The following is a 21860-nucleotide window of genomic DNA, read 5'->3' as shown; positions in this document are numbered from 1 at the left end:
CAGTGGTTAAGAGCATTGCCTGCTCTTCCAAAGGTCCTGAGTTCAATTCCCAGCAACCACATGGTGGCTCACAACCATCTGTAAAGAGGTCTGGCGCCCTCTTCTGGCCAGCAGTCATGCACACAGGCAGAATATTGTGTATAAAATAAATAAATAAATAAATAAATAAATATTTAAAAAAAAAAAAAGAGTTAGCCAATAAGAAGCTAGAGCTAATGGACCAAGCAGTGATTTAAATAATACAGTTTCTGTGTGGTTATTTTGGGGCTAAACAGCTAGGAATGAAACAAGCGATCTCCTTACTACAAAACATAAGAGAGTGGGTGAAGTTTCTCAGGAAAGGAATCCTGGCTGCAGTCTGTCTCAGAGAGAAGAAATTGTTACCAGCTACAGCTGGTACAAAATGGTAATGAGAAAACACATAGAGACGAGGAAGAAATGCAGGGAGGTAAGGTGAGGGTAGGGCATATATATATCCCCAAGACCCAAAGGAAGTTCCCTGGCTGAATGGGAGGATCTACGCAGGAAAACTAAAAGAATGTTCAGACATTCTAATGATATACTCGGACATTAATAACTAACAACGTATGTATATTTTCGATCTCCCAGCAAAGTATAAAATGCTTGGAAGAGTGTCAGGTATGTGATTCCTTCCTATGAGTTGCTGGTCAGGGAGGTCCCAAAGGACCCCAGAAGAAATGCAGGTTATTGCCATCATCTTGGTTGCCCACCAGAGGTGAGACCCTATTGCTGAAGATATGACACACTTTAATCATACTACAAAGAAAATCATGCTACAGTTGAGCCAGAAGGTTCCTCCTTGTTGGCTAACCCTCATAATGCCAAAAGCTGCTATGTGGGTAACTATGGAGAAAATGTATCAGTGGCATTACTGTGGTGGTTTGAAAGAAAATGACCCTCATGGGCCCACAGGGAGTGACAGTACTAGGAGACATGGCCTTGTTGGAGTAGGAGTGGCCTTGAAGGAAATGTGTCACTGTGGGGATGGGCTTTGAGGACTCATATTCTCAAGATACACCCGGTGTGGCCCACCATCTCCTTCTGCTGCCTGTGGATCAAGATGTAGAACTCTCAGCTCCTTCTCCAGCACCATGTCTGCCTGTACACTGCCATGTTTCCTGCCGTGACGATAATGGACTAAACCTCTGAAACTGTAAGCCAGCCCCAATTAAATGTTTTCTTTTGCAAATGTTGCCATGGTCATGGTGTCTCTTCACAGCAATAGAAATCCTAACAGAAACAGTTATCCATATGTAGATCATGGATGCTATTAGTACCAATCTGTCAAACAAGATATGCCCATTGATACATTTAGTGGAATGATAGTTTTGGTTATACCAGCTGCCTTCTGAGTCTAAGCCCTACTCTGTGTTTACAGCCATAGATGAGTACTGTTCTCAGCCTCAGTCAAAGCAATGAAGAGAGGTTCATGACAAGACTTGGCCCACAACACTCAGTTATGGCTGGAAAAGGCACTCACAGGGTTCAGTCTGTTCTTGAGAAGCTACTGAAAGTTCTAGTAAATGTGGAGGGAGAGTCGTTGCCTTCGGTGGTGTAGCCACCAGAAAGCTGTTTATACTTTGGTAAACAGCTCCACACACATGCTCATGTGGGCAGCCCTTGTTAAAGGCAAGTAGGCCACAACACAAAAACAAAGGAAAAAAATTTGGAAGTTGGAAGAGAAATCTATTGGGAGAAGGAGGAGGATAAGAGAGGTTGAAGTGAATGTAACTAGAATGTATTTACAGGTGTGAAATTCTCAAAGAATAAATTAAATTTTTCTTAAAAATGTAAATTACCAAGTTATAAGGATAAAACCAATAAAAACATATATAAGCCAAAAAAAAGTTTAAGAAGGTCTTTAAAAAAAAAAAAAAAGATTGCTTGGAGACTCTGATGCTCAAGTAGCATGCAACCAATTGGTCCTCAATCCTCTATTTTGTCCCAAAGAGTAAATAATAAACAAAACCTTGGACACATTACCTTAGTGTTATCTTTCAAATAATTGAATATAATTACTTCCAAAGCAAATTCTTCACCTCTGATAACAAAGTAGGGAAGATTCAAGTAGATGAAAAATGGCTGAAAGACTTGCAGCTAGAAAGAACAAAACGATCACATGTTTTAATTCAGACAGAAGCGCTTCACATTAAATACAAGTAAGAGCAATCTCCCCAGAACCTGTCCAGCCTATAACACCTAGAGGTATCCATCCACTTGACTATCAACCAATATCAATTAACAATCTACATCAAAAAAAGAGTGGCAAGCTGACTTGACTGTGATTTAACATAGTAACCACTGTACTACTTTAAGAGCCCAGTAGAGACCAAGCCCTTCATAAATTTTTCATGCACTTATTATACCCCTATAAAGGTGTTTTACTTCTACCGATTAAAAAAGTGGTGTTTGGAAATCTGTGAATCTTCTACAAGCTTATACTACCTACAAGAGAAGGTGCCAGAGCCAGATCCCATTCTCTCTAATACCAAAACCAGTTGCTGCTTTAAAAGTTACTCTCCCATCCAACAGTCCCTGAGACTCACTTGGAGAAATCTCGATGTGGCAGCTCAGTAATGCTCTGCTAGCTGTTCTCACATCTACACGGACAGACACGTGTCTCCCTCTTGTTGACACAACTCTGAAACTGTTAACAAGACCTGCAGGATCTCAGGCCAAGCCACCTCTTCTACCTGAAGTTAAACCTGGTTACTTTAGGCCAGTGGCTTTAGTAACAGAAGCAAACCCCTTAGCTGGTGTGTCCAACCCATGCCCTTGGGGGCCACATTCAGCCAAAATCAACACAAATGTGGACCAATACAAAATTAATCATGGAGGGTTTTTTTAGATATTTTTTAAAATTTGATTACTTATTTCTCAGTTGTGAACTTTGTAGAAGACAAGACCATCCCACAAAGGTTAAAAGGTTGAACATCCTGCCAGGTTCTGTGGACAACTGTAGATTGGACACTCTAGGTTGTCACAGAGACTGAAGGACACTAGTGGTTCTTTGTGGAATGAAGTTCGAGAATGCCTAGGATCATCCCAAACAATGAACAACTACTGTCTTGTTTTCCTCGTGGTTCTTGACTTATCTACTATTAGGATGTGGTTTGCTATTTGGAACATAGAAATATGATTTGTGCATTTGACTCTACAGATCATATAATTTAAGGTCCCATGTAAACATTTATATAGATATTGAATATTTGCTTAGACATTGATATAAAGAAACCATCTGTTTAAAAGACCTAAGCTTCTACCATAATTCCATATACAAATCTAGAGCACTTTTATTTCTACAAATTTCACTTGGGAATGGTAAGGCAGCAACACAAGATGTCTGTGACAGAGGCTTTCGGGTATAAGAGGAGCAATAGCTATTGTGTTACAGCCATCCATGATTCTCGTATTCCTGAGCACAGACCTGAAGGACTATGTGCTAGGAGGCACTTTGAGAAGCTGTGCTCATCTTTAAAGTGATCGGACCAAATAAGGGCTGGAGAAAAAGATCAGAGGTTAAGACCAGCAGCTGCTCTTTTGGAAGACCCAGATCTGATTCCCAGCATCCACAAGTCAACTTGCAACTCCAGTTCCAGAGGATCCAACACCATTTTCTAGCTTCCTTAGACACCACACACACATACACACACAGTGCACATACATAGATGCAGGCAAAACATATATATATACATATATATGTATATATACATATATATAAATTTAAAATGCTACACTTGATTGCTGTGGGACAATGATCTTGTACTCTGTAAAGGTTTGTCACTTGTATTTTAATAAAACACTGATTGGCCAGTACCCAGGAATGAAGTATAGGCAGGGTGACCAGGCAGGAGGTAGAAGTAGGGTGCCAAGAACAGGAGAATTCTGGGAAAAGGAAAGGCTCAGTCTGCAGTTGTGACCCAGCCGCAGAATAAGCACGATGAGACTGTCTCATTGATAAAAGGTACCAAGCCACGTGGCTAACACAGACAAGAATTATGGGCTAATATAAGTTATAAGAATTAGTTAATAAGAAGCCTGAGCTAATAGGCCAACCAGTTTATAATTAATGTAGACCTCTGTGTGTTTCTTTGGGACTAAACAACTGCGGGACCGAGCAGGACAGAAACCTCAGTCAACACTTGATATTAGCTAAAAGGTCTATTTTTGCTCTATTACTATTACTGCAAGCTTTAAGGTAAGCTATAATATAAATTATACCTGATTGTTTCCAGCAACAAATAAGGAAATCCTGCCTATAGGAAAACTCATTTCATAGACAGTATTGCCTATCAACAAAGTCATATGTAATACACTAATGTTTGAGTTATCTTAAATTTATTACAATGTGGAACTTTATCTTAATGAAGATAGTGACAAATAATTGGTAATAAGATAAAAATTAATTCAACATTGAAATTTTGAAAAATAATAAATATGATAGTAATTACTTGAGTTGGACAATTAGGAAGAATTGTCTGCAAATCAGAGACAAAGTGAATTAAGGCTATAGTGTTGAAAAAGATAAACAAATCTTGACACTTAAAATTTAATACAAAAACTTCTATAAAATTTATGTGTTATCTGAATTTGAATATTTTAGATACATTTATGGTGTACTAAATTATTGATTGTAGTAATAGTGTGTGATGAATTTACCTTAATTAATTATAATTACATATACGTATATTATTCAGAAAATATTCACCACTTACAGAATATTCCATTTACTCTAGTATTTCCTTCTGTGTATGAGAAGTTGAACACTGACTACAGAAAAGGCTTGTGCACACCAGGCTCTTGGGTTAAGATTTATAAGTAGGCATTATTATAACATGCTAGACCTCATTTTCATAAGAACCAACTTCAACAGTGTCTGCATTGTCTCATTGTACTCTAAGTCTTCTGCCTTAAAGAATGGAATAGAAACTTAGAATGTAAAAAAAGAAATATTTAATAATATTTTTAACTTTATGACAAAATCTATCAATTTAATATAACTCAAATTCAAAAATTTAACACAGAGCCAACAAGATGGTTCAGTAGGAAATGGTAACTTGCTAGGAAAGTCTGGCAATCAGGGTTCAATTCCCGTTCCCAGAATTTACATAATAATAAATGGAGAAAACGGACTTCACAAAGTTGTCCTCTGACACACACACACACACACACCATCATCGTCATCAAGAACATCAATATCATCATTGTCATCATCATTATCATCATAGGACTAGAGACATAGCTCAGCAGTTAACAGCATTGCCTGTTTTCCCAGAGGACCCAGGTTCAATTCCCAGCAACCACATGGCAGCTCAAAACTGTCTATAACTTCATTTCTAGGGGATTAGACACCCTCACACTAACATATTTGCAGGCAAAACTCCCATGCACATAAAATAAAAAATAAATAATTTTTACTTAATCTTATAGATAATATAATATTTCTTTCAAAGATGTTAACGAAGATAAAAGCAGAAAGGTAAAGGCACAGTAAACTGTGGGGGGAAAGCAATGGACAGTCAATCATTTCCTGAGCCTCATTTCATTAGATTGGAAGAAGCTCCTTCTGTAGCTACCTCTGCTGGATTCGTTGTTAGCCCAAGACCAAATTCTTCTGAGATCACAAAAGCAGAGGCCACCCAGGAAGTGATGGAATCAGGTGCAGTAACTTCAAAGTCTTGGAAAGACTTGGATCTGAAGTCAGGACAAATGCAGAAATTACAAAACCAAGATTTCACATAATTCCAAATAGGTCAACATAACTAACAAGTTTTAGAATTTTTTTAATTTTCATATTTACATCGTTTACATATCTAAGTTTAAAATTGTGCATTTCAGTTTCTCAAGAGATAACTGATAGCATCATACCTTGCATGCTCCAATGAAATCTTTCTACAAACTTCACACCTTTGCAATTGATTAAAATATTTTCAAACTTTTTAAACGTATTTTTAAGCTTTATCCCAATATTCCTCTCTCAATTTATCGATAACTTTGTGGATTTTTTTGTTTGTTTGTTTCTTTGTTTCTTTATGTTTTTGCTTTTGTTTGAACCTTATCAATTGTTATGGGTTTTCTTCCAACAAAAACCAGGAAACTTCAAGGAAGTTTAATTCACCCTTTATCCTACAAAGCCTCACACCCTCCTCCATAATACTTTATGGACAGGAGTTGTATGTGGGTCAACCAAACACTACAGTTAGATTCAACCAGTACCATTCTTAACCCCAGACCTCTTAATCTACTTAGCTCATCGACACGTAACATTTATGGTTCAAACACACTAGAAAGTGGAAGGTATTACCCAAAATATACGCTAAGCAAAACATAAATGGACAAAGAACTTCACAAGTCTTTACCCCATGTTGGAGTCCAGCCAAATCCATGTTTCTAGAAAATGCTTCCTGATATGTGGATTGCCAACCAAAGAAACATCTTGAAAATCCATCAACGTTGGCTCATTTTCCTCCCAAAACCACTCAGCATATTCTGCAGTATCATCTGCAAGAAACATTGCCAATGGTGAGGAAGGAAAGGGCACAGGAGAAAAAGTATTGCAAGTGTGGCTGCCAGAACCCTCGACTTCACAGCAGAATGAGGGTTAGAATTTACCTTGTTAATTAACCCTCTCGTTTTCTGAAGAAGAAACCTGAGCAGCGGACAATGAATACAATTTATCAAAACCACATGGACAGTAACCCCAGAACTAAAAATATCTTTCCGATCTACTCTGTTCCAATGATCAATAACTGAAAACTTAAGAGTTTAGTTGCCTATTATAATTTAAATTATTAAAATACATCCCATTTTAAACCCATTTGACTTTTATGCTTTCCTTCTTTGAAAGCTCCTTGGTCAGCCTAAGACACTGTAGTCAGGTCATTTGTTCAATTTTACAATAAAAAAAATGCATGTGGATATATAGACTTTGAGTCACCTATCTGCTTTATCTAATTTTCTGTAAGTCTAAAATTATTTCAAACAATGCTGCTATGAACATAGTTGAGCATATACTTTTGTTGTATGATAGGGCATCTCTTGGGTATATTCCCAAGAGTGGTATTGCTGGGTCCAGGGGTAGGTTGATCCCGAATTTCCTGAGAAACCGCCACACTGCTTTCCAAAGTGGTTGCACAAGTTTGCATTCCCACCAACAATGGATGAGTGTACCCCTTACTCTACAACCTCCCCAGCAAAGGCTATCATTGGTGTTTTTTATTTTAGCCATTCTGACAGGTGTAAGATGGTATCTTAAAGTTATCTTGAGTAAGAGAGGTCTGGATTATTTTTTAGGTAAACACCTAAAAGTTAGAGAACACTAATGCCTCAAAACTTGTTCCTTTCAATTAATTCCAAAATACAGCACAGTTTGCAATACAAATTAAAATCACAGGATCATTCAATATGTTCCAAACTATAATTCCACCTTTAAAAACTGCAGAAGGCAAATGGAAAGCACACATTTCAAAGACATAGTCAGGAGCCCAGAGAACATTCCTTGTCATCCTCACACATTCTTCCAAAGTTCAAACACTTTAGCTGTAGGAACCAGGTTGAACCAGAAAGTACCTGTCCCGTTAAGTAATATTCAATATATAAGGTAAAATATATCTAGTTAAGCATGTTATCAGGTTTTACTTACAAACACCATCAATGTTATCCTTTACAAGATTTGCATCCGTAAACACCCAAAGACCACATTCCTAGAAAAAAATTAATAAAAATTTTTAACTAAAATGAAATTAAAAATCAAAGTTTAAATGTTTTTTTTATTCATAGAAATCGCCACACTCTCATTTGGGGGACTTAAGTACACAGGTGTGTGTGTGTGTGTGTGTGTGTGTGTGAGAGAGAGAGAGAGAGAGATGTGGGAGTGATTTCTTTCTAATCTGTTGCTTTCATTGGTTAATTAATAAAGAAACTGCCTAGGCCCATTTGAAAGGCCAACCCTTAGGTGGGTGGAGTAAACAGAACAGAATGCTGGGAGAAAGAAGCCGAGTCAGGAGTCGCCATGATTCTCCCACCCGACACAGCCGCAGGTTAAAATCTTCCCTGGTAAGCCACCTCGTGGGTTACACAGATTATTAGAAATGGGTTAGATCAATATGTAAGAGCTAGCCAATAAGAGGCTGGAACTAATGGGCCAGGCAGTATTTAAAAGAATACAGTTTCAGTGTAATTATTACAGATAAAGCTAGCCGTATGGGCGGCCAGGTGCCAGGAACGTAGCCCGCCGCTCCAATCACAACATGTGTATGTGTGTGTATGTGTTCCTATCTTCCCTCCTCTCACACAAACATACTTTTCAAAGTTAAATATAGTAATAGAAAAGAAAAAATGTGTTTAATGACAATTCTACTCACCTAACAGTGAATCAGTGAATTTTTCCATTTGTTTTTAAAACAAAAAGGATTCATTTCCCCACTCAGATTAGATTTATGGAACAGTGAACTTCAGTCACACTTCCCATAGAAGCTAGTCCTCATTATGATTATTAATTATGAAAGTGTTTATAATAAAAATAGACACTAATGTCAGGGATGGAGAGAATGGCTCAGTGGTTAAGAACACTGGCTGCTCTTCCAGGGGTCCTGAGTTCAATTTCCAGCAGCCACATGATGGCTCACAACCATCTCTAGTGAGATATGATGCCCTCTTCTGGCATAAAGGTGTATGTGCAGATAGAGCACTCATACATAAAAGAAATAAATAAATCCTTAAAAATAAATTAATATAAAAAACCTAAAATAAAAAGATACTAATATCTTTTCAGATTATTTGGCCAACTATCCATACCTGAAAGACAGCGAAGGAATTCATGAACATGCCCAGGTAGTACCCTGTGTTATAAAGCTCCAGTTCGTGGACCACCTGCACAAAGATAAGACACAGAGGGAATTGGTTCTCATCAGTCTATCCTGTCCTCCACTCCTTCCTTAGAAGTAATTCAGTAGGAAACACAGTTTGCTCAAATACTGAAGGGACTTAAGAAGTGAGTGAACAGCCATGGCTGGACACCCCACTCTCTTAGGACCTCCACAGTGGGACAATACCCCAGGTCCCTCCTCCAACTCCCTAGGCTTTTCTAGCTAGCCAGTAGGGAATTTCCTATGGGTAGGCTCCCCAAAAACCCAAACCCATCCAGCGGCCCATCCAAACTACTAGCCATACCCCATCTCCAAACCCGCCTACTTCCTGCAACTTTGCTGGAACTCTGAAACACAGCTTGCTCCAAAACTGAGAACTTCAGAGGTGAGTGAACAGCCACACAGCAGGACACCCCACTCTCTAGGACCTCCACAGTGGTACAAAACCCCAGACCCTTCCCCCAACTTCCTTGGCTTTTCTAGCCAGCCAGCAGGGATTTCCTGTAGGTAGGCTCCCCCAAAACCCAACCCCATTCATTGGACCCCCAAGCTACTAGTGACATGCCACCTAAGAGTTCAGAGCTTGCTACTGAGGGGACCAAAAAAAAGTACCAAGAGAGCAAATCAGGAGAGAAGACCAAGAGAGCAGGCCTATAGAGACCTCAGATGCTTTCTAAGACAGACATTGACAGTACAGAGCAGACCAAGAAAAGCTCCCAAACAAATGGCCACTGCAAGGATTGGACCAAGACACAAAGACACTGCCTGTCTCATTTGAAAAAAGAGACCGGTAGGCACCAATGCAAGAATTCCTCCAACAACCTAAAAAGCAGCATGGTACCACCAGAACCCAGTGGTCACACAACAGGAAGACTTGATCATCCTAACCCAGAAGAAGCAGAAGAAAACGGCTTTAAACATAACTTTATGAAAATGATGGAGACCTTTATTTAAAGAGGAAATGAAAAACTCCCTTAAAGAAATGGAGGAAAAAAAACAAAAATAAGTTGGAAGAAATTAATAAATCCCTCAAAGAAACCCAAGAAAATCAAGAAGAACAATCAAACAGGTGACGCAAACAGTTCAAGACTTGAAAACTGAAATGGAGGCAATAAAGAAAACACAAACTGAGAGAATTCTGGATACAGAAAATCTGAGTAAGTGAACAGGAACTACAGAAACAAGTATAACCAACAGAATACAAGAGATAGAAGAAAGAGTCTCAGGCAATGAAGATACATACTATAGAGGAAATAGAATCATTGATCAAAGAAAACATTAAATCCAACAAATTCTTGACACAAAACATTCAGGAAATCTAGGACACCATGAAAAGACCAAGCATAAGAATAATAGGGGTAGAAGAGGGAGAAGAATTCCAGATCAAAGGCACAGAAAATATTTTCAACAAAATCATAGAAGAAAACTTTCCCGGGGGCTGGAGAGATGGCTCAGTGGTTAAGAGCATTGTCTGCTCCTCCAAAGGTCCTGAGTTCAATTCCCAGCAACCATATGGTGGCTCACAACCATCTATAATGAGATCTGGTGCCCTCTTCTAGCATACAAACATACATGGAAAGAATGTTGTATACATAATAAATAAATAAATAAATCTTTAAAAAAAAAAAAAGAAAGAAAACTTTCCCAACCTAAAGAAGGATATCCCTATGAAGGTGCAAGAAGCTTACAGAACACCAAATAGACTGGGTCAAAAAAAAAGTCCCCTGCCATATAATAATCAAAACATAAAACATGCAGGATAAAGAAAGAATATTAAGAGCTGCAAAAGAAAAAGGTCAAGTAACATATAAAGGTAGACCTATTAGAATTACACCCAACTTCTCAATGGAAACTGTGAAAGCCAGAAGGTCCTGGATAGATATGCTGCAGACACTAAGAGACCATGGATGCAAGCCCAGACTACTATACCCAGCAAAGCACTATCAATGGAGAAAACAAGATATTGCATGACAAACACAGATTTAAACAATACTTATCACAAACCGAGTCCTACAGAAAGTACTAGAAGGAAAACCCCAACCCAAGGAAGCTAACTACACCTACAAAAACACAGGCAACTAGAGAAATTCCCAGGAATCCACAAGGCTGATTCTAGCTGAGACCATAGGCAATAGAGGAGAGAGGGCCCGATCTTGATTTGCCCTGTAGTCAAACTGATAATTATCTTAAATATCACCATTGAGCCTTCATCCAACAACTGATGGAAACAGAGGTGGAGACCCACATTGGAGCACTGGACTGAGCTCCCAAAGTCCAGCTGAAGAAAAGTAAATGTAAAATACACGACTTTCTGTCCCACATGCACTGGAATGCAGGTACTTTCTTCAAGGCTTTTCTGCTTCCCAGCTTGTACATCCAGAGAGACTAATGAATTTCTTTTAATATATAAGGTAATGCAGTAGTTATTTTTTCTTTTAACAAAAAAATATTCACAAAAAATAATAAACTCACGTTTTCCATGGTAATATCATTTGAGGCATTCATCAGAGTCACACTTTTGTCAACAGCTACAATCCCAACTATGGACTCAGCCTCTGTCACTGAGATCCTGAGAGAGACCTTCTCAGATGGCTTGACTTGAGATTTACTCCAGAATAGCTTTATCTAAGAAAAGGAGGAGGCAAAATTAATTTATTTCATTTTCCCAAGATCAATGGCTCAGAACCCACTGATTCTACTTTTGCCTTGGCCCAGGGATAATTACAAAACTATATATGACTTTTCTCTAAGGAAAAAAATTTTTTTAAACTCCCAGATATTGCCAGGCAGTGGTGGTGCATGCCTTTAATCCCAGCACTCGGAAGGCAGAGGCAGGCGGATCTTTGTGAGTTCGAGGCCAGCCTGGTCTACAAGAGCTAGCTCCAGGACAGGCTCCAAAGCCACAGAGAAACCCTGTCTCGAAAAAAAAAACTCCCAGATACTTGCAATCCATGAAACATCTCCCTGTGGTATAAGCACCAATTATCCTTCAACTCTCCACCTGGCTTCCTTCCTTTTTCCATTTTTCATTTCTCAGTCCTCAGCTGGTGCTGAATGTGGGACAGCAGTATATAGCATCCGTGCAGAAGGCCACCCTTGGAAGGAAGATTCTTCCACTTAGGAAGATCAAGGCAGAAGTGTTCAGTGAGAACAACGGCTCATTCTCGAGTCTGTGAGATGATTGCGCTGTGTTTTTTGTCAGAGCTAAGGCTGAGGCGGTCCTGCATGAGCTAGCTCCTCAGGCTAAGTATCCCAGGACTGGTGCACAGGGGACCACACAGACCTCCAGAGGCAAGGCACTGAGCTCACTGACAGCCTGTCCTCATTAGCTTCCAGCTGATGGAGATAACCCAGAACCCAGCACTGCCTCCACACATAACCTTGATGCCCTGCTCCCTCCCCACACCCACCTCATCGTCACACCAAGGTCAACAGTCTGTGTTGCTGCTGGAGTTCCAGGCCAGAGCAATATTGACTACAATGGTTAAAAAATACCAAAATGACTTTGATGACTTTAAGCTAAAGTCTTAAAGCCAGGAAGCACCGCTGACCAATAATAACTGCGGGACTTACTATGAAGATACATGTCTTCTGAGTATAGGGAGAACAAATTTCCAGACAGCATGGATGACTGATACACTTACAAGGAAATACTATGTTTCTCAGACTATACTAAAATCAAGTTTTAAACATCGCCACCCTAAATCTTACCTTATTTGTAAAAACAAACTGAACAGGGATTTTCAGAACATCGTTGATAATTTCCCCATCATCTGCAACATAATACACAATTATGCAGGCCTTGGGAGCCCAGGAAGCTTCTGGTGTTAAAAAGAAAGTTCTCGAATTTTGTTTGCCCACAGCCACCAACTGTCCCTTTGACACTACCTAAAAATAAAAAAGAAGGAGAGAGGGCAATTATTTGTTAAAGATTATCATATTTCAACTGAGGTTATGTTTATAATAATCTAATTAATCAAATTCTTAAATTATCTTCACAACCTTTTTACATGTGAAAATCTATGTGATCAGTTTTGAGATGGGAATTAAATTTCAACAGAAAATAGATATTGTAACTGTTAAGACCAGCAATGAAGCAATAAAGAATAAATGAAAGCTGATAAAAATATATATATGAGTTTAAAAAGGAAAATGATAACATTAAGAAAACACCAGATTGCAGTAACATGTCATCTTTTATAAAAGTTACCTTTAGGGCTGGGGAGATGGCTCAAAGGTTAAGAGCATTGCCTGCTCTTCCAAAGGTCCTGAGTTCAATTTCCAGCAACCACATGGTGGCTCACAACCATCTGTAATGGGGTCTGGTGCCCTCTTCTGGCGTGCAGGCATACACACAGAAGGAATATTGTATACATAATAAATAAATATTAAAAAAAACCTTTAAAAAAAGTTACCTTTAATTTTCAATTTTTTATATTTTTAACTTTCAACGGATACATAATATATGCAAAGGTTTATGGAATACAATGCAACATTTCAATATATGTATACAATGCATACAATGTATAACAACTATCATACATTGTATTTTTTCATTAATTAACTAAGGTAACTGATTTATCTAGCCCTTCATACACTGACCATGTCTTTCTTGAGTGTCAGCAGTAACTTTTATTATTATTGCCCTTTGACAAGTTGAGTAAATTCTCACCAGTAGAACAGCATTGAATATTTTTACCATAAAGGTGTGGATGTCAAAACTTTTTCTGCATCTATTGAGACAAGTGTTTTTTCTTCATGTAATACATTCCATTAATATTTTTAAAGTGCTTTTTAAATTACATCTGCTGATTATGGCTGTTTTTGCATCGGGGTTTGTGCACATAAGTACGGGTGCCCAGAGAGGTCAGATGCCACACACACCCTGGAGCTGAAGCTGTAGACAGTTGTGAGCCGCCCAATGTGTGTGCTCAGCATTGACTTCAGGTCTTTTGTAAAGCAGTTCATACTCTTAACCACTGAGCCATCTCTCCATTCCAGCACTGGATTAGGTATGTCAACTCAGTGACATTTCTGAGACAGCACTCACGTGCATCTCTTTGTGTTGAAAACTATTATTTAATGGAAAGGAATACAGAGATCTAATGGAAAAGCTCGACTACCAAAACTACAAGGCCATGGTGGCAAGTTATATTTTCTTTCTTATATTTCACAATTTTCCGCAATGGATCAATGTTGTCTACATACTAGAAATGTACATTGTATACTTGGTGCAAAATTTAGCTATCTACTTTAAATGAAAATGTAGTTGAAGAAAGAAAAGTGATCATACAATAAGAAGAGCAAACTAGGGGCTAGAGAGATGGCTCAGAGGTTAAGAGCATTGCCTGCTCTTCCAAAGGTCCTGAGTTCAATTCCCAGCAACCACATGATGGCTCACAACCATCTGTAATGAGGTCTGGTGCCCTCTTTCGGCCTTCAGGCATACTTGCAGACTGAATATTGTATATATAATAAATAAAATTTTAAAAAAAGAAGAGCAAACTAATCTGTAACAGTTTTAGCACATCTGGTGAGGACGAGGCAACAATGCCTGAGATGGTTGTGTTACAGCTCGTGTCTGAGAAATTAGCAGCCTTCGGTGACACGGTGACTGCAGGTGCTGGCAACACGAGCCTTAGAACCCCTGGCAGAAGGAAAGAACTGACTCTCCAAAGTTGTTTCTGACCTCCATATACACGCACACATATACCTGCACACATGAGACAGCATGCATACATACACATAATAATAAATAAATAAATAAAACTTTAAAATAAAGAAATTACCATATAGCTTAATCCTTTGAAAGGTTTGTTGCCACTAACCACCAATTCAAAAGGTGACCCCACCTAGAAAAGAAATACGAATTAATATGCACGCCCTAATTAAAAGGCCATCAAATCATGCTGTGACTATCAAGTGAGTCCTAAGCATTACCTTTACATGTTCCTCTCTGGTTTTAAGCTGGATGTAGGTCCGGCTGGGAGAGGTGAACATGCCGCGAACCGCCATATTGCCTACACTATCAAGGAAAGAAGCCTGCAACAACAGAGACAAAACTATAAATGTTCAGTTGCAGTAGCCTGAGAAAAGAATGTGATCTGTTGAGTAAGTATGGAAACAAAATCACTTCCATTTTTGCTTTCAGGCAGAAATACATTCACCAGACATTAGTAGTCTAATTAAAGTCTAACACCTTTAATGCCAGCACTGCAGAGGCTGAGGCAAGTGAATCTCTGTGAGTTCAAGGCCATCCTGGTCTACAGAGTGAGTTCCCAGACAGCCAAGGCTACACAGGGAAACCCTGTCTTGAAATCAAAAGAAAAAAAAGAAAGAAAAAAGGAAGGGAGGAAGGGAGGAAGGAAGGAAGGAAGGAAGGTCTTTGCCCTCATAGCCCAGAAGAAGTACAGCCCTCACTGACTTCAGAAGCAAGGTCGTCTTGTTAAGAAATGCAGGCGAAGAGGAAATTAAACAGCAAATGGACCCCTTCCCTTCCACACAATGCTCAGACAGAAGCAAGAAACATCACACCCTGCTTGACCCACCAAAACAAAGAGTCAAAAACCAGCCAGGGGTGGTGGGGCACACTCATGAGGAAAAGGCAGGAGGAATCACTGGTTTGAGGGCAATCCGGACTGCACAGTGAGCCCCTGCCAGGCTGGGCTGTATAGTAGGACCCTATCTCAATTAAGAACAGCACAAAGGAAAGCACTCCCAACAGGGCTGCTCCCTACGCAGTTAGGGCTCTGACTTGGGCAGTACTGATAGCGAAAGAAAGATCACGAGAATTATGGGACATTCCCAGACAAGCCACGCTAGGAGAGAAAGCTCAGGAAAGGTGATTTCAAATAACTGGAAATCAACCAAGATGAGGGTTTGGGGAGCTTCTCCAATGGAATCTTTGCATTGCTATGTTTTTCCGTGGTCCTTAAAATGAAATTACAAAGAAAAATCTAAAGTAGATCTTAGCAACTGTGGTTAATGATAGCTAAGACTTTCTCTGTCTAAAGCAGACATGTGTCCACTTCCTGCCCTCTGAACTGTGAAAAGCTGTCTCCCACAAAATGACAATGGCAATAACGTCGCTGCTTGTGGCATGGGAAGACACGGCACCTGCAGTTGCAGCTCACTGGAGTTGTGCAGGATCGGGAATTCAATCTTACAGATTCCATCTTGGGGGATGGTATAATTTATGATGCTGATGTTAGCCGTGTCCTGCTCTCCATCGCTCCACCTTCTCCAGATGTTGGTGTTTTCCCTCTGGGTCACTACTAGGACTAAAGGATCTCTTCTTTCTTCATGAGTTAGTTCATTGCCATCAGAGCGGCTGACCTTCACCTAATGGTTAAAACGAAATATTTTAAGACAGGCAACAGGGAAAGCAAAAGAGTTGAGCCTAGTTGAATGTAGTTTCCATCTGTGTTGTTCCTCAGTGCTAAACCCACAGCGTTACAGTTATTGGAGGCACCCCAATCCATGTTCGGTAACCCTTCTCCAGGAAGCCTCTGACACCATGGTCACCGCCCCCTTACTCACATGGCTTCCTTCCCTTCCAAGACCCTTGCTTCATGTCTCTTTATGCGCTACTGTCACTGGCCTGACAAGAGTACAGATACTTGAAAAAGACACTTGTATCCTGCCCTTCGGTTATCAGATAACAAAAATATGGAACATACGACATTGGAATTTCCCCAGGACTCTCATGCTGGGAGATGAGAAAGGCCTGGATCAGCCAGAGGGGAAACCTTTCTCCTAGAGTTCCAGTCTGTTAGGTACCTTACAGGAGAGACAAGATGGGCCATTGGTTGATGGGACCATGCCTTGCCAGGCCTGTGACTGCTTAGCTATGCCAGCTCTGGCCTCGACTCCAGCCTTGGGTCCATGACTCCAAAGATGGACTTGTAGGGATGAGGTCGCTGGATCTCTTTGTACCTCATCCCACTCTGACCTCAACGAATAGATCTCCTTTTGTTTATTTTTCACCACTAATTTGTCTGCCTTAATTAGCTTCTCAAGGTAAACATGGCTTACTGGGTCCCTAACTATGATCCCAAGTCTGGTAACACTCTGTGTCCCCTTTGGCTCCTTGTTCTTTTTCTTTCTTCAAAATTTCCAACACTCAGCTGGCTTAGCTTCATAGCTTAGTGATTATACCCCAAATTCAGAATTCCCATCCTCACTCATACTCAGTCGCTCCGTTGAAGAAATCTCTACCTGATACCCAGTCACTTCAAATTCAGTACATTAACTAACCAAGACACCATCATACCTTTCCTGTTCTTACTACCTACCGCCATCCTGACAGACTGGCGATCTCAGTGTGCCCACCTAGACCCCACCTCCCAAACTCAGTGAGTACCAAGCCCCGTAATTTCTCTGCCCTCCCTCTCCACTCCCATAGCTACCACCACAGACTATACTCACTCCTGGCTGCTGCTGCTCTCTTTTCACAGACCTCAAACAGCCCTCCACAAGCACTGCTTTCGAGGGATCTCTCCCTCCACAAACACAGCTTTCTCAGCGTCTTCCCTCCCACCAACCCCACACATGCTCTACCCGACCCCCACTACCACCCCCACCCCACCTGTGATCACAGGCTCCAAGTCCTCTCACTGGCTAAAGTGTAAAGTTCAACACACTCATGAGGCCCTCCCAAGCTCAGGGTCTTCCCTTAGTTATCATTTCCTAACTAAGCTTTGCTTCCTGTTTAATCAAGCAAAGTCCTCAGCTGCTGTGCCCAGGTCCAGTCACTTTTCTGATTGCACCCTGGTCTTACCGACAGCTTTGTTTTGTCTTACGTCATCTTGCTCCCTGCCTCCCACGCCAACGCGCAAACATGTAAAACACTACTAATCTTGTCATCATTCAAAGTTTCCTCTTCCAAAAGCATCCCTTGAAAGTCTCCATCCACACCCCCAAAACATACTTTCCCTCCCTGGGTCTCCCACGGCTTCATAAACCTGTCCCAGCACCATGCCCAGCACATTGTCAAAGTTCATTCAAGTTGGGGAATGGAGCATAAATATGAGCAATGAGCAAATGGCATACAAAGGAAAATATTAAAAATAAATACATCATTTTGCGTGTTTTCTAAGTAAGTATTAATTCAACATTTTTTCCTGAAAAAAGAACATCCTTAATAATAATTTTAATACTATATCTTTGAAGAAATTAAAATCTAGTCCTCAACATCAAACTAAAAATTCCGACTGTCACTTCTTCATTAATAAAAGCTTCAATGTTGTAATACATATAAAAAAAAAACTGCTGGTTAAGTAAATTTTGGGGGCAAAATTTAACTGTTCTCAGAAACCACTATAAAAAATATATATGACAAAGGTCATGTGGGAGCAATTCTCCGTGTTCATATATCTAAAGAGGAAGGTAAGAAACCTCCTTTTGACTTAGTTTTAAAGACACTGAGCACATGATTTCCCATGGTTTCATTTCACTGATCCTCATGCTTAGGTAATAAATACACTTACAGAGGCTGTGAAGTTGAGAGATGGCTTCAAGACAGTCGCATAATCAAAAAACTCAATGATGTAATCATGTTGCTTGAAAAACACATTGGTACTTGCGTTTCTTGAGATACCTGTATTGAGGATTGCACCATTTAGAATGTAAAAGCAGAATGCCACCAAAGGCTTGTGTCTGCCTAAGCGTCTTACTGAAGGAGCTGAAGATACCAGGGCACATAAGCCTACTTCTGTGATTGAGTATGGTCCCAAGAGAAGCTCAGAATTCCAACAGGTTAGTCTCCCTCAGTAGTTTGTACACCAAATACAGACCAAAGACGTTTTGTTCGTTGGGTCAATCAAACAATCTGTTAAACTAGTAATAACGGGTTCTAAACAATTAACTTTTATGTTCTTAAAATAACAAACTATCTAGGAACAGGTGACATTTTGGAGTAAGTGGCAAAGGAGAAAAGAGAGAAGAAGCCAGTCTGCTGAAAATGTAGGCCTCCTGTGTGATTTTCTTATGAAACACCCTACACGTTAAAGCTTTCAACACTAAATAGCCTCCCTAGAAGCCATGAGAGAGCTAGCACAGAGGACAGCTAACAGACAGGACAGGATTTTACCATCATCATGGCCACAAACCTGTGAGTGATTCCGTCACGACAGCTACAATCTCTATGGGCCCGGGGATGGCCAGGTCCATGCGCACAGAGTGCTCATCCGAGAAATCTAGCACCTCCTTCATCTCTTTATCAGAGAAAGAGAAGTTGGCGGATCCATTTATCTGTTTTGTTTAAAAATTCCAGTTTACTTTTCGCTTTAGGAATTTAAACTCTAGAAATAAAACTCAAGCTGAGTCACATTCGAGAGTCGCGCCCCACTTTGTCCGCTCGTCCAATGTTAGAAAGTTCCAGTCTTTTCTTAGGGTCTTATTTTGGTAATTCTGTACAAAACTTTATTTTTAGGGAAAAAAAGTTAAATTTTCCATACTATGATCTGATTCATAATTCTTTATACCATCTATCATGCATTATGTTGAAAATGGGTGTAATCTTTCAATAAGGGCTACATTGTCCTGTGGTTCCTATAATTAATCTCTGTTGTTTGCTCATGTTTACTTGTGAGACAGAGTCTGACAGCTGGTCTGTTTTGCTAGATGGCAGAGGCTGGTCTAGAACTACTGCCCCCCCCTTCCTCCACCTCAAAGGTGGAGATAACAGGTGTGTGCCACCACAACCAGCTAAGTTCTGTTTTTTAATCAAGATTAAAATATCTCCATTGTAAAAGAGAAAATATCTGCAAAAGTTACCTCAAAGGTTTTTGTGATATTTTTCTTCTCTCTCCAAACAGATAAAGATAAAAATGTAAGTGTTACATGTCCCTTCACAGGCTTCCCATATGTATACCTGGAAAACAATTTTTTTTAAAAAAAATGTTATATTATTACATTTTCAACTTGTTGGTGTCGGAGGAAGACAGCAAAAAATATCACTTTCAATAAGCAGACACTAGCAATTCAACAGAAAAGAATTACATTAAAAACACACCTCTCCTACAATTTAAAAAAGACCCAAGTCAGTCATATTAGCACTGTAATTCTAGCAGTCAGAAAGCTAAGACTGGACAAATTCAAGGCTGGGCTGGGCTACTTCTCAACCCTCCGTCTCATGCAAACATAAAGCAGCAAGGAAAACATTAAGAACGAGGAGTGTTCTTGGCAAATGGTGATTCTTCAGATTAGTTCTCCAAGTGGAACTCAGAACTAGAGCATCTAAAATCAGTTCAAGCGATGTCTGTCCACCGTCTTCGCCCACTTAGAGGACATGGAGGAAGCGCCAGCATTACAGAAAGGCACGGTAGCTCTAAAGACTGAAAAGTCTTACAGCACTGGGCTGGCCACCACCTGCATCTACAAACTTCACCGTCTGCAAAAATGTTTAAATGTTAGTTGAAGTTATAATCATCATAGCCGATTGTCACATGTCCCAGGACTCACCAGGAAGGGATTATCAGATCTTAGACTATAGAGTACCAAATGTGCACATATATAGCTACCAAAAATCTTTGACAATTTTTTTGCAAGGAAACTTTAAATAATATTTTTAACCATCACTTCAAACTCATTTTCTTGTGTCAAATTTCACTGGCTGCCACTTTACAGTCTTTACTTAATTCCCTTAATTATTCCCTCTCGTAGTACAGACCGTTCTTCATGTAAAAGAAAGGCAATCTTCAATAAATCACTTTACAGCCAGAAAATCTTTTTAAAATGTGTTTGCTGGGTTCCTCCAATCTCTATTTCAAACACTGGGCTTTTTGCTTTGCATTTTACGAACTGTAATGCTAAACTCACGTTTCCTGAATCTGTTAATTAGATACAGAAATAATCTCTCCTCTGAGCAAATTCCAAAGCAAATACAGAAGCTTCCAAATGATGAGGAAGGAAAAAAATCCACCTTCAAATATAGCATCCTTCCAAACAAAAGCAGCGATGTTAGTAGGGACCTGGCTGGGAACCACAGTGCCAAAATCACTCACCCCAGGCCTCGGCATCTGAAGTGCTCTGTGTCAGTACAGGCAGAGCCAGAATGCCAGGATGTTATATTTTATAACGATCATATCATATGATAGCTCAGAATACTTTAAAATAATAACTTAATATATGCTTACACAATTTATTTTTTTTTAATTCTGGTTTAAATCTAAAGCCGGGTCTACAGAAATGACTCTGGGGTTAAGAATTTATTTTCCCGTTCTAAGACATCTCCCCAGCTCCTAAATACACAAGGTTTCAGAAACCTGACAATGCATGCTATAAGCCCCTTCATAACTAGTCCATGGTAAACATTTTAAGAGTGGCAGCTTGAAGCAGAGTTATGGATGCAAAGACTTGGAGATGTCTGGGCTAAATGAAGTATTGCAGGCATTTGCTTACTGTGCATTAGGGTCTCTTTAAAAAGTAAAACCTTGCGCTAGCATTCTTAAGTGAGTACAGAGCTTTTATTTATTTATTTGTCTATTTTGGTTTTTTGAGACAGGGTTTCTCTGTGTAGCTTTAGAGTCAATCCTGGAACTAGCTCTGTAGACCAGGCTGGCCTTGAACTCATGGAGATCCGCCTGCCTCTGCCTCCCGAATGCTGGGGTTAAAGGCATGCACCACCACTGCCTGGCTTGTATACAGAACTTTTTGTCTAAAAAAAAAAAACAACAGCTTAGAGACATTCCAAAAGAAAGATGCAACTTACTTTGCTGTGACGGTTCCACTTAAATTCTTAGCGTTCAAAGAACAATACAACGGGGTCTGCAAGATAACTTCGAACTTCGGTAACACTGGAAGAGAAGAGCAATCTTTTGAGGACTCTGTTTTACCAGCATCTTCAGTTCAACCATACAAAGAGTTGTTCTAACTAGTCGATAATTGGTATTTCTGGAACTTGGATTTATTCACACACACTGTTAACTTAAATTTAAAAGCCCTTTATGTAATTCAAAATTAGAAATACTT

The 21860-nt window shown here is 39.7% G+C and overlaps 1 protein-coding gene across 1 annotated transcript in view; it reads right to left on the bottom strand.

The window, feature by feature from the left end:
• Nucleotides 1-21860, bottom strand: part of Cd109 (CD109 molecule) — a 102979-nt gene that overhangs the window by 31685 nt on the left and 49434 nt on the right. The window contains exons 7-20 of the mRNA XM_050126341.1: nucleotides 21601-21685; nucleotides 19665-19761; nucleotides 18998-19139; nucleotides 18377-18486; nucleotides 16005-16229; nucleotides 14829-14930; nucleotides 14678-14740; nucleotides 12600-12776; nucleotides 11361-11513; nucleotides 8818-8892; nucleotides 7664-7724; nucleotides 6381-6522; nucleotides 5598-5715; nucleotides 2005-2118 (exon numbers count right to left, since the gene is read on the bottom strand). Of these exons, the coding sequence (XP_049982298.1) occupies nucleotides 2005-2118; nucleotides 5598-5715; nucleotides 6381-6522; nucleotides 7664-7724; nucleotides 8818-8892; nucleotides 11361-11513; nucleotides 12600-12776; nucleotides 14678-14740; nucleotides 14829-14930; nucleotides 16005-16229; nucleotides 18377-18486; nucleotides 18998-19139; nucleotides 19665-19761; nucleotides 21601-21685 (1664 nt within the window). The remainder of the gene's footprint in view (nucleotides 1-2004; nucleotides 2119-5597; nucleotides 5716-6380; nucleotides 6523-7663; nucleotides 7725-8817; nucleotides 8893-11360; nucleotides 11514-12599; nucleotides 12777-14677; nucleotides 14741-14828; nucleotides 14931-16004; nucleotides 16230-18376; nucleotides 18487-18997; nucleotides 19140-19664; nucleotides 19762-21600; nucleotides 21686-21860) is intronic.

The sequence above is a fragment of the Alexandromys fortis genome, unplaced genomic scaffold (assembly GCF_014885135.2).
Source record: "Alexandromys fortis isolate MF-2015 unplaced genomic scaffold, M_Fortis_MF-2015_v1.1 scaffold_22, whole genome shotgun sequence".
In the NCBI taxonomy this organism is placed as follows: Eukaryota; Metazoa; Chordata; class Mammalia; order Rodentia; family Cricetidae; genus Alexandromys; species Alexandromys fortis.
The sequence above is the reverse complement of the archived record's forward strand: the minus strand, read 5'-3'. Positions and strand labels throughout refer to the sequence as shown.